Raw genomic sequence first — 15,924 nt, 5'->3', positions numbered from 1 at the left:
CCTGGGCTGTGCGGACATGGAATGCACAGTTTCTGTCTGTGCGGGGCATGAGGCACCTGAAGAGGTCGTGCCTCAGAATGCCCCAGGCTGTGCTGACATAGAATGTACAGTCTCTGTCTGTGCGGGGCGTGAGGCACCTGAGGAGGTCGTGCCTCAGAATGTCCAGGGCTGTGCGGAATGTACAGTTTCTGTCCGTGCGGGGCGTGAGGCACCTGAGGAGGTCGTGCCTCAGAATGTCCCGGGCTGCGCAGACATGGAATGCGCAGTTTCTGTATCAGCTGGGCATGACGCACCTGAGGAGGTTGTGCCTCAGGATGTCCCAGGCTGTGCCCTCAAGACATATACAAGTTCTGTCGTTGAAACGCCTCATATAATTCCGGAGCGTGGCATGACCATAGCGGGTCATGAAGAGGTGAATCTCGCAACACCTGTTGCATCATTGTCTGATTTGCAGACGTGTCCAAAACCTGCAGACATTCAGGGGATGGCACACACAGCATCTGCTGCACCGGCACCTGCTTTATCGTTAGAGGGTGAGACTCACGCTGATCAATTGGACTATGACTCCGATGGAGCCTCATCCCTCACGTCTGGCATCAGCATCGAGGCTTGGAACGAAGTGTTGTTGTCTCATGGGCCGGAGGGTGACCCGGGCATCACACCTGCAGAAATTCTAAAATTCCTGAAAGACACTTTTCGGAAGAGGCGAGTAAAGGTGAAAGATTTCTTTCCAGACCTAAAAATCTTCATAACATCCGCGAAATATCTCGTCCTGAAGTCCAGCCAGTTCGGAGTTGGGGAACGAGAAGTATTCCGCCTCAAGAAGTACATCGTCAAAGCGAAGGAAGAGCTACAAGTAGACCAACCTTCCGCTATATAACCCCTTCCCCTTCTTCTTCACATGACCTTTTCTGTAGCTACCTTGAATATCAATGGGGGGCGATCCCCATTGCGCAAGACCCAGGTGAAATTACTCACTGAGGAAAAGCATATTGATGTCATGCTTTTACAGGAGACGAGATGCAGTCCTTCGTGCGAAAGCCAATGGCGAAGGTTGATGAACGGCCAATGGTTTTTCAGTAGCTTGGCTTGCCCTAGAGCCGGGGTAGCTATATTCTTCTCATCTTCTTTTTTCCTCCAAACTGACATTGTTTTTGAAGACATAATTAAGGGGTATCTAATTTCTGTGTCTTTCACCTTCAATGGTTACAGGCACACACTTTTTAATGTCTACTCACCCAGTGACAGCACTGACAGGGTCACCTTCTTCACACAGTTAGAAACATCACTCACTCATGCAGATTTTAATAATCTTGTTTGCTTGAGTGGGGATTTTAATTGTACTCTAGACTCTGCCATGGACCGGAACGGTAAAGAACCTCATCTAGCTAGTACCATCCCACTGGCAAGGGTTTTATCTAAATTCTCTTTCGTTGATGCGTGGAGACTTCACAACCCCCTCATACGCCAGTATACATGGTGTCGCTGTCTTGACGGTCGGCTTTCCTTCGCTCGGCTAGATCGTGTTTACATAAATAGTAACTTTCTTAACATGATGGGCAATGTGCAAATTTTACCAATCGGTTTCTCCGATCATCACATGGTCACCTTTTCTCTTCTCTCTCCGATACGGAACTATGGAGCTGCACATTGGATTTTTAATGTGGACCTTTTAGAGGATCAAGCTTTCCTTAAAGCCTTCCGGGTTTTCTGGGGTACACTGCTTTTGCGGAAACCTTCTTTTTCTTCCCTCAATCAATGGTGGGATAATGCCAAGGTGCAAATTAAAACCTTTTGTCAGCAGTATAGATTCTTTTGTACAAAAGATGAGTCTCTCTTTAAAAGTGTTATTGAAAAAGAAATTTTAGCTTTGCAAAGCCATCTGTCACCTTCCAACACAATGGAAACGAATCTTTCATTGGCCAAAAAGAAAGCTATTCTCAACAGGCTATGTGTAAAACAAGCTAGAGGTGCCATGGTTCGTCTCCGTGTGGAGAATTTGCGTCATCTGGACGTGCCTTCTAGTTTCTTCTTTCGACTTGAACACACTTCAAAGGGTAGCGAGCAGCTCACCTTGTTACGGACTGTGCAGGGCAATATGATAAAGGATCACAAGGGCATTAGAACCCTGGTTAAAGATTACTTCTCTGATCTGTATTGTAGGAAAGACATTGATGACGAAATGGTGCATTCTTTAACCGCGTCCTTGCCCACCTTGTCAGCTACTGCACGTCAAGAGCTGGACAGAAAGATAACTATGGAGGAACTGTTTGTTGCACTACAAGCCTTGCCGAATGGAAAAGCCTCTGGCTTGGATGGACTCCCCGTAGAGTTCTACAAAGCTTTCTGGGATCTCTTTGGGACGGAACTGTTGGAAATATTTTCTGACAGTTTACGACTCAACCAACTGCCACTCAGCTGCCGTAGAGCGGTGCTTGCCCTAATACCCAAGAAGGGAGATCTGCATCGGGTGGAAAATTGGCGTCCGATATCCTTGCTATGCGTGGATTATAAAATCTTTTCCAAGGCTCTCACCAACCGGCTCAGAGTCGTGATTGGGGAGATCATCCACCCAGATCAATCTTACTGTGTCCCTAAAAGGTCAATTCACGACAGTATCTTTATTGTACGTGACATGATTGATATCTGCTCTCTCGAACAAAGAAATGTTGGTCTGGTGTTCCTCGATCAAGAAAAGGCCTTCGATGCCATCGATCACTTTTATCTTTTCTCTGTTTTACGGGGGTTTGGTTTTGGTGAATTTTTTATCTCTCACGTACAGCTACTGTATAATAACATTTTTAGTTTAGCAAAAGTTAACAACATTTTATGTCAGCCTTTCCCGGCTAGTAGAGGCATTCGTCAAGGTTGCCCTCTTTCCGGCCTCCTGTACTCCCTCGCGATTGAGCCTTTGCTCGTTCGTTTGCGCGCACGTCTTCCCGGTTTCGTTCCTCAACCAACTGCGAACCCGTTCAAGGTGATTGCTTATGCAGACGATCTTTGTGCAATCGTTCACTCGGATGAGGACGTCTTGGCCTTGGTCCAATGCGTCCATGAATTCAGTTTGGCAAGTTCGGCAAAAGTGAATTGGAAAAAGAGCAGAGCTCTCTACCTTGGTCCGCAAAATGGCGCCACTCCTCCGACTCTGCCGGAGCAACTCGAATGGGCATGGGATGGCGTTCTTTACCTTGGTGTCTTTCTTGGTACCGAAAACTTCATTTTGAGAAACTGGGAATCTCTCATAATTAAAACTGAGAGGCGGCTGCTAAAATGGAAGGGCTTACTCTGCCAACTCTCCTATCGGGGCCGAACCCTCATTATAAATAACCTTGCAGCATCGATGCTTTGGCACGTTTTTATGGCACTGCAGCCCCCGGAATTTATTCTTAAAAAACTGCAATCTATTTTTATTGACTTCTTTTGGGGGGGGAAGCACTGGCTCAAACCTGGTGTGTTAAACCTACCCGTTGCTGAAGGAGGACAGGGTCTGATTGCCATTACCAGTAAAGTTATGGCTTTTCGCCTCCTGTCGCTTCGTCGACTGCTGTACACAGACGTCCCGTGGAAGGCATTGGCTCACTGCCTGCTTCGGCAGGCAGGGAGACTCGGCTACGATCAGGAGCTGTTCCTTATTGGCAGCAAGAAAGTCGATATGGCATCAGTCCCCCTGTTCTACAGGAGTGTGCTGGAGGCATGGCAGGCGGTTACCGTTCGCCGTGATAACAGTAATTATTCTCTTGAAATGTTCTTAAACGAGCCAATTTTTTTAAACCCCATTTTTGAAGGGGTCTGCAGTGATCGTACTTTTATGCAAAAGTTTATTGATGCTGGATGCACCAAGGTTAAAGATTTTAGAACCCCTCCTCCTTACAAGTGGAAACCAGCTGCTGACGTCGCTGTTGCCACTGGAGTTAGGTCCATTCGGGTCATTGGGAGGATATTCTCTGTGATTCTGCGCTTTTTCAAGCAAACCAAGCTAAAATGGGCTCCACAGGTGGAAGCTGGCCCTCTCTCATCCCAACACCCCTTTCCAGAGCTTTTGCTTCTTTTTCAAGGTTTCACCTCCTTTAAGTTGATGGAAAAATCCTCTGTTTATGGCATGTGTGTCAAAGCCCTTGTTTCTGATAGACCTGCAGAGCCACAAGCGCATTGGAGGAGAATGCTCCAGACTACTCATTCTACTTCGATAAACTGGCTTGTTATGTACAAGGTACCCATTGCCAAACGCTCCGGAGACTTGCAGTGGCGATTGGCACATCACATTTTACCCTCAAACGTTTTGATACACCGAATGTGTCCACATGTCCTTGAAAAGTGCCCTTTTTGTGATGCCCAGGAAACTCTTTTTCATGCCTTTGTTGGATGCCCAAGATTGACACCACTTTTTACTGTTTTATCGCATGTCATTCAAGGGTTGGGGTTGGTTTTTACACACTGTGTTTTTATATTTGGTTTTAGTATTAAACCCAGATGTAGGCACGAATGTTTTTTAGCCAACTTTTTAATTTCTGAGGCAAAACTTGCTATATATGTGTCCAGGAAAAGGAAAATCCGGAACAGTGTTGTTCCAGTGGATGACGCTGTAGTCTTTCTTAGGTCATTGGTGTCGTCTCGGCTGAACCTGGAATTGTCTTTTGATAACTGTGGGGACTTCCAGAAACGATGGTGTGTTCGGCGTTCCTTGTGCAGTTTAACTGACGGAGTCCTTACATTAAACTTGTAATATAGCATTGCTCTCTTATTTGGTGTAATGTGAAATGCTTCGAAATGGTACCTTTTTATGACTGTATATATCAACTTTATTTGCTGTCTGTTTTGATTTGTAACCATGGTTTTCTTTTTCTCACTGTCTGTATTTGTAGAAATGCTCTCATGACCTGTAAATATTTTTTGTTTTGCCTGTCTGCATTGGTGGAAAAGGTTTTTCCTTCAAAAAAAGGAATGAAATCTCTCTGTCTCTCTCTCTCTCTCTCTCCCTCTCTCTCTCTCCCTTTCTCCCTCTCTCTCCCTCTCTCAATGTTTCGCTTAATTTAATTAAACGCTTAATTTTGCTCTTGATGTGGTCATAGCTCTTGCATGAGCATTTCCTTTGAAATTGTTTGTGGTTTTGTTTGTGTCTTCACCTTTGGTTTGTAAAATTTTTATACTTGCTGGTTTCCTTTAAATATCCTTTGCTCCTTTTGGTGAATTCATGATCCTTACGAAATGTTTCTTTAAACTGGTTGCTTTGCTTACAACCGCTTTGTGGAATTGCTTGTATTTTTATAATAAAAGGGCACAAAAGTCTCTCTCTCTCTCTCTCTCTCTCTCTCTCTCTCTCTCTCTCTCTCTCTCTCTCTCTCTCTCTCTCTCTCTCTCTCTCTCTCTCTCTCTCTCTCTCTCTCTCTCTCCTCCCACTTTGCACAGCTGCCGCTCGCTTAGCACGCACGTGCGATTGCCAGGTCTGTTGCTCAGTCACTGGCGGTACGTGCTGTGTCTCGTGTTGCTTTTTCCTTTCTTCCTACCTTTTGGTCCTTTCTGCTGTCCGAGTGTCGGTGTCCCTTTCTATCGTCTTGTCTACTGAGCGAGAGAGGGAGAGACAGCGCGGTTAGAGTTATCCACTTTAGGTGGTTAACGGGATTTATTTATTTATTTCCCAGTTATTGTTGTTGTTGTTTATTTTTCATTTATTTCGGCTTTTTATAAACCTTTGTACCATTTATTGGTTATTTTTTTCGTTTAGTTACTTCAAATGGCTAGCAAGAATAGTCGAGGTAATGCCGGTCGTGACGCCGATGAGGGGTTAACAGATGAACACGGCATGTGTTTTGTCCCACCGGAAGATGTCTCGCTGGAGGAGACGCTCCTCGCAATCGGAGGATTGATCGGTTGTGAGAACATACGGGCAGCGTCCCGAATGCACCACAAGGTGGTTGTGTTCGTTTCACGTGTCCGTTTCGCGCGCATCGTCGTGCAGAACGGCCTCACCTTGGGCAATGACCAGTTTGTTCCGGTTTCGCCATGGAACACTCCGGCCTCGAAGGTAATACTATCAAACGTTCTACCGACGCTGTCTAATGAGGAAATTCTTCAGAAGCTCGGTCAGTACGGTACTGTGGTGTCGAGAATTATCCAAGCCTCCATTCGCACCACAGACGGGAAGCTTAAGCATATCGAAACGTTTAGACGGTTTTGTTATGTTGTTTTGAAGGATGGTTTGACGCAATTGAATGTCTCTCTCGTTTTTAAGTCGTCAAAACGTGAGCACAGGATTTTTGCGGCAACGGAGAGGTTGATTTGTTACGGGTGTGGTGTACATGGACACACTCGGCAGTATTGTCCTGATGGGGAGAAAACGTATGCCGCAGCAGCCGGACCACCTCCCCCCGTAACCACTACGGAGGATTCTATAGATGTTTCGCCTTCAGTGCGGGAATCTACATCGGACCATCAAGGTACGGCTAAGAGTGGTGCTGATGAGACCCATACGGATGTGCTTCGTGTAAGCGATGAGTCATCCAGTACAGCTGGCCATCGTGCAAACGATGAGTCAGCAAATGTAAGGGAGAAGCCTCTACCTGTAGAGGGAATGTTTTGTGAGGAGCAGCAGATTGTAGATGCGGCGTCTCGGAAAAATTTGAAACGGTCACTTGTAAGTGCGAGGAATGAGGACAAAGGTGTTAAAGTGTTGGTGGTGCAGACAGGAAGCAGTTTAAACGATTCAGACAGTCCTCCACATGAAGATCAGCAAGGTGGTGAGACTATGGCTGACATGATACCACCTGCTCAGGATGAAGGGGAACTTTTTCCTGAAGGTTGTAAATCAACCTGCGAAACCGAACAGCCTACTGATGACCATATCAATTCTAATGGGGAATGCAAAATACCCATTACTACTAATAACGACTCCTCCCCCCCCATTGCAATGACGCATGAGGATGAAGAACCTAAGGTAGATGGGGATGGAACAGGTGTTTCTGTACAGGTTCAGGAGGAACTCGTTACTAGCGTCACGGAGGGAATTCTAACTACAGAGACACTGATCGGCCATGAGGAACCAGTGGCAGTGGTTCACAGGGCTCCCCCCCCCCCCCCTCAGGAGGAAGAGCAGCCTTTGGAGATCTCAAAAGAAAATATTGTCAGATTTTTGAAGGAAACTTTCAGACAAAGGCATGTACGAATTAAGGATCATTTTCCTAATATCCAGGCCTTCCTTGCAGCCGCAAAACCTTTGCTGCAAAGGAGTGAGCATGTGGAAATCTCCGAACCTGAATTTCAGCGGCTGAGGAAATCCATCACGAAGGCAAACAAGGAATTAATTGAGGAAGAGGACTTCACCCCCTAGAAGAATCAACCATGGAACTAAATGTTGTATCCTTAAATATAAATGGGGGTCGTGCCCCCTTACGGAGGGTGCAAACCATTCAAGCGGTTGTAAAAGAAAAGGCTGACATTATTCTCTTACAAGAGACCCACGCTACTAGTGCTCAAGTAGCCGATTGGGGGAAACTTTTTAAAGGGCAATGGTGGCTAAGTGGGTTCCCTACACCTCGGGCCGGTGTTGCCATTTGCCTAAGTCACAAGATTTGTGCTCAACAGGTTTCATTTAAAGAAATCTATAAAGGGCATTTGATCTCCGTAGATTTTCTTTATAATACCCAAAAGATTATCGTAGTGAATGTTTATGCACCGTGTGACCCAATGGAGAGGAAAATTTTCTTTTCCACTCTGCGGGATTTTGTAAAAACTCTGGACCCTACAGCCTTTATCTGTATCGCGGGAGATTTTAATTGCACAATTTGTCCGTCAATTGATAGGAATGGTCATGAGCCTCATGTTGCCTCTACGAAAGCTCTAGAGGACACCATCAACATCTTTCGGTTTAAGGATGTGTGGAGATCACAACACCCACTCTCACGCTGTTATACATGGTGTAGATGCAATGATGGTATTATGTCAATGGCAAGGCTGGACAGATTCTATGTGAACAAGCCAATGTTGAATGTGGTGTCTGTCTCCAAAATTTTACCAACTGGATTCACAGACCACAGTTTAATCTCAATGTCCTTTAAGTTACCCTTTCCACCCGGTGGTAGTGCTTACTGGTCTTTGAATACTCGTCTCTTACATGACAAGGAATTTAATGAGGCTTTTCACGTCGTGTGGGAGAAAATTCGCTCCTCCAGACCTGAGTATGATAGTCTCCGGCTGTGGTGGGACATTGCAAAATCCCAAATTAAGAATTTCTGTCAACAATATAGTGCATACACCACCAAAATCCAATCAATATCAATAGATCAGTTAAAATCTGAAATTATATCGTTAGAACAGAATGTTGACGAGGCTGGGAGAGGTGCACGTGACCAACTAATATGGGCAAAGAAAGCAGTGCTGGAGGAAGCGGTACGGCAACGGGCGATGGGTGCCTTGGTCCGAATGCGAATGAGCTATTTAACTCTGGACATGCCAAACAAAGAGTTCTTTAAGTTAGAGTCTTCCCTCAAAAGGTCACAACAAATTCATACTTTACTCACTCCCAATGGGTCGCTGGTGACCTCTCAGCAGGCGATCAGGTGTACTCTGAAAGGGTTCTATTCTAACTTGTATTCTCCTCAGAACGTGGACAATGAGGTGATACGAGAGTTAACTGCTGGGCTTCCGAGTGTCGAGGAGGATGAGCGATGCATGCTCGATTCCCCAATTTCGGCTGTTGAACTTGAAGCAGCTGTGCGGAGCCTGAAAGATGGGAAAGCTTCTGGAATAGATGGCCTGCCCACAGAATTCTACAAGACCTTCTGGGCCCTTGTGGGACCTGACTTACTCGATGTACTCGATGAAAGCATACGTGTCGGAGAACTTCCAATGTCTTGTAGACGAGCAGTCGTTTGTTTGCTACCAAAAGCTGGGAATCTTCAACTGGTTGATAACTGGCGACCTGTCTCCTTATTGTGTGTTGATTACAAGATTTTCTCTAAAGTACTTGCTAATCGTATGAAGACTGTGATCAGTTCAGTTATACACCCGGACCAGACCTACTGTGTGCCTGGAAAATCTATTTATGATAATATTTTTTTGGTAAGAGATATTATTTCATGCAATAAGTTCCTGCGTGACGATTTTGGGTTGCTGTTTCTTGATCAAACTAAGGCCTTCGATCGTGTTGACCACAAGTACCTTTTTTCTGTCCTGAAAGGAATGGGGTTTGGTGAAACTTTCACCTCTTACGTGAAACTCCTGTATACTAATACTCAATGTATGATGAAGATCAACAATAGGTTATGCTCTCCCTTTCCTTTCCAACGGGGTATTCGCCAAGGTTGCCCCCTCTCTGGGCTTCTATATATAGTCGCCCTTGAACCACCCCTTCGGTCTATTAGACAGCAAATACCTCAGGGAATGAGAAGTATAGAAGGAGCAGAATTTGTGCAGACGGCTTATGCTGATGATGTCTGTGTTTTGATTAGAAGCTCCAATGATGTCTCTGCTTTACAACGTTGTATGTGAGATTTCTCTGCAGCCTCTTCCGGTGGGATCAATTGGAATAAAAGTACAGCATTATGGTGTGGCAAAGGCAATCTCTCTTGTGTATCACCACCCTCACTCCCACACAACCTGGTCTGGAGAACGGACGGGGTTAAATATCTTGGAGTGCATATCGGTAATCGTGAAACAGAAATGAAAAATTGGGAAGGAGTGTTGGAGCAAATTACGCACAGATTGAAAGCATGGGAAGGACTGCTGAGGTCCATCTCCTATCGAGGCCGTACCCTTGTCATAAACAATCTGGTTGCAACAAAATTATGGCACAGAATTATTGCTTTACAGCCATCAAACCAACTAATTATGGCTACTCAGCGAATGCTAGTAAACTTCTTTTGGAGTGGCTACCATTGGCTGAGGCCTGAGATATTGTACTACCCCCGGAAGGAAGGTGGCCAGGGCATTGTTGATATCTCTGGTCGGGTTGTGGCCTTTCGGCTGCAGTCTCTGCAGAGACTACTGTTCGCTGAACAGCTGCCCTGGCGGCCCTTTGCATTTTTTCTGTTACAACAGGCTGGTAGACTGAGATATGATCGGCAGCTTCTTTTGATAGACCTCGAGCATATAAATTTTGCCTCTCTTCCGAGATTCTATCAGAGTTTATTGGACACTTGGAAAAGGTTTGACGTCCACCGCTTCCTTGAGGGCTATAATTGTCGAATGTTCCTTCAAGAACCCCTTTTCTTCAATAACTTTTTTCCTGGTATCCCTCATAGCCATGCCCTGATTAAAAAATTTATCCAAGGAGGGATTAACAAAGTATGTGATCTGAGAGATTCATCTGGAGTTAAGTGGAAACCTGCTGGTTTGGTGGCAACCTCAGTTGGATCTCGGTCTGTCCGACTTGTAGACCAAGTTGTACGTATAGTCATAAGAAAATTTAGACAGCTAAACATCGGCTGGGAAGGTGTTGGTAACATTGAGGACTTTCGGTTAGGTTTCCCTGAAATCAAAGTGCTCCTTTCGTCTTCTCTTCAGCCGGAGTTTGAACATACCCCCCCTTTTCATCTTGTAACTAAAATTGGAATCCGTGATCTCTCTCGACAAAATAAGAATGTACCCCTCTCTGGGAGAACACGAGTAGCTTTGTGGTCAGAGCGGTTAGGGTTGGGGTCTCCCTCTACCCCCCTTTGGCCTCACATGTACACCTTACCAATACATGGTGTGTTAGCGGACATACAATGGAGGTTAGCACACTGGGCGCTTCCCTCCAATATTTTTGTCCACCGTATTAACAGCTCACTGCCGGAAACTTGTCCTTTCTGTGACCAGAAGGAGGATTTGTTTCATGCTTATGTACAGTGTCGTAGACTGACATCGCTTTTCTTGTTCCTTGAATATCTTTTTCACCAATTGTCCTTCCCTTTCAATATGCATATGTTTATATTTGGTGTGTCTTTCAGGCCCACATGTAGGGATGTGGGTGTTCTCCTCAATTTTTTGGTTGCTGTTGCAAAATATGCGATATATAAATCTCGGAAAATTAAAATAGATAACGGCTATGGCTCTGAGGCTATTTCTATTTTTAAAGGGTTTGTCTCAACACGACTCAAGCTAGAATTTGATTTCTTTGTCAGTAATGGAAACGTCCAACTTTTTGAGAGAAAGTGGTGTATTGGCAATGTTCTGTGCTCAGTCGATGATTCAAAAGTGGTAATTACTTTATAATTCCTGATTGATTTGACTTTTTTCTTTGGAACTGATTGCTTGCATATATGTTTCTTCCTGTGTCCTTGAATACTTTTCTCTCTCTCTCTCTTAGTTTTTCGCTTAATTTGCTCAATATATATTTTTTTGTATATTTGCTGGTTTCTTTTAAATACCCTTTGCTCTTTTTGTGGTGCCTTCATGATCCTTATGCAATTTCTTTAAACTAGTTGCTGTGTTTTTTTTTTTTACAACTGCTTTGTGAAATGTGTTTTTTTTACAACTGCTTGTGAAATGGCTTTACATTGTTTATAATAAAAGGACATAAAAGTCAAGTCTCTCTCTGTCTCTGTCTCTGTCTCTGTCTCTGTCTCTGTCTCTCTCTCTCTCTCTCTCTCTCTCTCATCGCCACTTTCCAGCAAGGATAAAAAGAGACTGTATCGTTTGTGTATCTCAGTTCGGTTTCCCTCGTTACAGCCTCTTTCTTTTGGGGCTCGATGGAAAGAGAAACTGCCTTCTGGGTCTCCCTCCCATCCGCAATGGTCTGCAATGTATGTTTCACCGATTGTTAAAAGGACTGGTGATATTGCTTGGAGACTCGCCCATATGGTGTTGCCCTCCAATGTTTTATTACATCGTTTTAATGAGGATAATTCAGTGGAATGCCCCTTTTGTATGATTTCTGAAGACCTTTTCCATGCTTACGTAGATTGTGCAAGACTCTTTCCCTTCTTTGGTTTTTTATCAACTTTTTTTAATCGTATGAACTTTTCTTTTTCTACGCGTGTTTTTATCTTTGGAACACCACTTAGTTATAAAAAACGCTCTGAGACTGCTCTTGCTAATTTCTTAATTTCTATTGGAAAATTAGCAATCTACAAAACAAGAAAAGCAAAGCTCCTGGCAAATGCTGATATTTTATGTGATGTGGTAATTGTGTTTAAGGCTCTAGTCATGGCAAGGTTACGCATGGAATTTTCTTTTTTCCAAATGAAAGATGATTTACAAACCTTTGTGGGAAAATGGTGTGCAAAGGGTGGGTTTTGTAAACTTGATCATGGTTTGTTAAGTTTTTTATTTTAGTGTTTGGTGTTTTTATTGTTGTTGTTTGGCTGCACATGTTTTGAATTGTGGTGACTTTATTATTTGCATGACTTGTATGGGTTTCTTACCTTTATAATAAAAGAGCTTCAAAAGTCAAAGTCTCTCTCTCTCTCTCTTTTTCTCTCTTTCTCTCTCCCGCGCCCCCTGCTGGCCGTTCGTGTGTTGGGCGTGGCAAGATGGCGTGCACTGGTGTTCGTGTCCTGTAGCTCCGTGCTTGTGTTGTGTTGTCCCCCCCCCCCCCCCCATTCCTTCCTTTCCCATCGCGCCTTTGTCGTGTCCTTCTTTACCACCCGTGCCCCTTTCCCTCCCTCGAGACAGAGAGAGTGAGAGAAGAGCCCAAAGGTGAGCAGACCCGTTCGGTTCAGTTTACCTGCTCCGTCGGTGCTGTTTACCTTACTCGCGTCGTGTGAACTTTATTATTCATTATTTCATTTCGACTTTATTTATTTTGTGTCCTTTCCGCCTGGTCAAGGTGGAAAGGTGAGACATCGCCGTTATGGCGAGTGTTCGTGCACGGCAGGAAGGGTTTGAAACCCTAACAAGGAAGCATGCTTTCGTGTGTGTCCCTCCCGAAGGTGTTCCTACCGAGGACATTATCCTAGCTGCAGGGAATGTTATCGGCGATGAAAATGTCCGCGCCGCGTCGCGGATGAACCAAAAGTTTGTTGTTTTCGTGTCGGACGAGAAGTTCGTGCATGATGTTGTTAGTACCGGTCTGTCATTGAAAGGTGGGCAGTTCGTCATGGTTTCCCCGATGGACACACCGGCGATTAAAGTTATTATTTCAAATGTCGCTCCGTTTATCACAGATGATAAGTTAATGGCTGTTCTGACCCGGTATGGAACTGTTGTTTCCCGAATCTCGATGATTCCCCTGGGATGTCGGGATGAACGAATGAAACATGTTATGAGTTTCCGGAGACAAGTATTCATGGTGCTTCCTGATCGCGGCGACGATACAGGACTAAACATCTCGTTTAAAATTTCGGTAAATGATCGTCAATATCAAATGTACGCTTCGTCAGGCACCTTAACGTGCTTCCTTTGTGGAGCCTTCGGACACGTTAAAAGGTTTTGTCCCAAAGCATCTTGTACGAAGTGCGGCAAATTGGGACACACCAATGTGGGCTGTAAAAAAGAAAACACCCCGACCGTGCTTTCTCATGCCTCGACCGTGCTTCCTCACGCCTCGACCGTGCTTCCTCACGCCTCGACTGTGCTTCCTCACGCCTCGACCGTGCTTCCTCACGCCTCGACCGTGCTTCCTCACGCCTCGACCGTGCTTCCTCACGCCTCGACCGTGCTTCCTCACGCCTCGACCGTGCTTCCTCACGCCTCGACCGTGCTCCCCGACGCTCAAACCGTGCTCCCCGACGCTCAAACCGTGCTTCCTGGCGCTCAAACCGTGCTACCTGAAGCCCCGACCGTGCTTCCCGACGCCCCGACTGTGCTTCCTGATGTCCCAACTGTGCTTCCCGAGGTCCCGACTACGCTTCCCGAAGCCCCAACCGTGCTACCTGAAGCCCCAACCGTGCTACCCGAAGCCCCAACCGTGCTTCCCGAAGCCCCGACTGTGCTTCCCGACGCCACGACTGTGCTTCCCGACACCACGACTGTGCTTCCCGATGCCCCGACCGTGCTTCCCGACGCCCCGGTGCTACCCAAACCCAGTGAGATGGCACTTGGTGATGCTAGTACTGCTGGCGAACCCATGAATGAAGAACTTGTCATACTGACCAAAAAACGGAAAGCACCACTAACAAATAGCCCCGATGGTGCGATAAAGAAGGCTGTCTTGGGCAGAGACACTGTCTCTGCAAAAGAGGGCAAAACGTTTACAGCAAACGAAAATATCGAACGCCAAAGTGGAAAAGAGGATGTTACTGATTTCCCAGGCTCTGAGAATAAAGCCTACATTGATCCGAACAATGCGGCCATTTTTGAGCCTGAACGCGAAGCCCTACCGGTTCCCCCTCCAGTATCTGAGCGGACTGGTGACCAAACAAATTGCTCTGTCTTACAAACAGAAATCGTAACCCCGGCTACGCAGAGATCTGCAGCCATTTGCCAAAGCACACATAAAGAAAGTAAGCACCAGTCTGCTCGTGAGTGTGTACCAGAGTACCCAACGAAATCTCAGGAGATGCATCCAGAGGAGCTCGTGAGAGCTGCAAGTAAAGCCCAAGATCCAGGTGGGACATTATCAGACCTGTCAGAGTCTGAGGACGAGGTGGAAGTGACTGAGCTGTCACAGTCATCAGCATCTCAGTCACAGATACCCCCCCAACACATCGTGTCGTTTCTAGCCGAAACGTACAGACAGCGTAACATAGTCATTAAAGACTATTTTGCCGATTTGGTTGCATTCATCCACACTGCAAAATCCATAATTAAAACGCCTGAACAATTTGACCTGAATAAGTCACAATACCACAGGTTAAGAAAATTCATCACACGTGCAGGTGTAGAGTGTTCCCAGCCACAGGCTGATTTCATCAATACAGGATGAAAACTATAAAACTTGCAACTTTAAATATTAACGGTGGTGGTGCTAGCCACCTCCGCCAGGTTCAAGTAAAAAACATATTTCAACGGAAAAAGGTGGATGTGATCTTACTTCAAGAAACTCACATCACACCAAATGTGGAACATAACTGGCATCAACTTTTTAAGAGCCAATGCTATTTCAGCAATTTATCAGCTTCATCTGCTGGAATCGGCTTCTTGCTGAAGCCAGGCCTCGTGTGTGAGTCATGCCATTTTCAGGAGGTAATAAATGGTCGGCTTAGCTCTCTCAAACTAGTAAGCCATAACTTCCATTACACCATTTTTAATGTGTATGCGCCAAGTGATAGCGTAGAGCGTAAGTCCTTCTTCACCTCAATGATAAATCACTTAAGATCGGTTGATTTTGATCATTGTGTGTGTGTCGGAGGTGATTTCAATTGCACCTTCGACCCATCGGTTGACAGAAACTCTGTCGAACCCCATCCTGAGTCCCATGTACACTTATCCAATTTTTTTAGCACAATGGGCTTCGTTGATGTTTGGCGGTTGCACCACCCAAACACATCCCAGTACACCTGGTGTCGATGCGCCAATAGTCGAGTATCCTTGGCAAGGCTTGAAAGATGGTACATCAACGTACCCTTTAAAAATACTGCGGTTTCTTCAAATCTTTTTCCTTCTGTGTTTTCAGACCATCATATGGTAACCCTAAACCTTTCCTTTCCTCAACCCGCAAATAGGAGCGCTTATTGGAAGTTTAATGTTAGACTTCTAGAAGATGGTATGTTTAAAGAAGCCTTTCGTGTTTTCTGGGCAAGTCTAGTAGCAAAGAAATCTTCCTTTTCTTCATCCAGCATATGGTGGGATAACATGAAATCTCAAATTCGGGTTTTTTGTCAATGTTTCCAATCACACAGCACAAACGACAAGCACTTTACAATGGCCCGGTTGGAATTGGATATTCTACAATTGGAGAGTAAATTGGCTCATGAAAACAATGACGCCAATTACCGGTTATTGCTTGTAAAGAAAGCTCTTTTAAGGGAGTTAGTTCAAGAGAAAGCAGCCGGTACATTAATTAGACTTAGAATACAGAATGTAAAATTATCAGACACCCCAAACAAGTCTTTCTTTCATTTAGAATCC

General features: G+C 45.2%; 1 protein-coding gene across 1 annotated transcript; it reads right to left on the bottom strand.

The window, feature by feature from the left end:
• Window positions 1-12,720: 12,720 nt before the first annotated feature.
• LOC144891177 (uncharacterized) lies at window positions 12,721-15,688 on the bottom strand. The gene is made up of 2 exons (XM_078773538.1): window positions 13,528-15,688; window positions 12,721-13,484 (listed from the first exon to the last, which is right to left on the bottom strand). The coding sequence occupies exon 1, from the start codon at window positions 13,999-14,001 to the stop codon at window positions 13,669-13,671; it is 333 nt and encodes a 110-aa protein (XP_078629664.1). The 5' UTR covers window positions 14,002-15,688; the 3' UTR covers window positions 12,721-13,484; window positions 13,528-13,668.
• Between the last annotated feature and the right edge of the window lie 236 nt (window positions 15,689-15,924).

The sequence above is a fragment of the Myxine glutinosa genome, chromosome 3 (assembly GCF_964187855.1).
Source record: "Myxine glutinosa chromosome 3, kmMyxGlut1.1, whole genome shotgun sequence".
In the NCBI taxonomy this organism is placed as follows: Eukaryota; Metazoa; Chordata; class Myxini; order Myxiniformes; family Myxinidae; genus Myxine; species Myxine glutinosa.
This window is presented reverse-complemented; position numbering and strand designations above follow the sequence as displayed.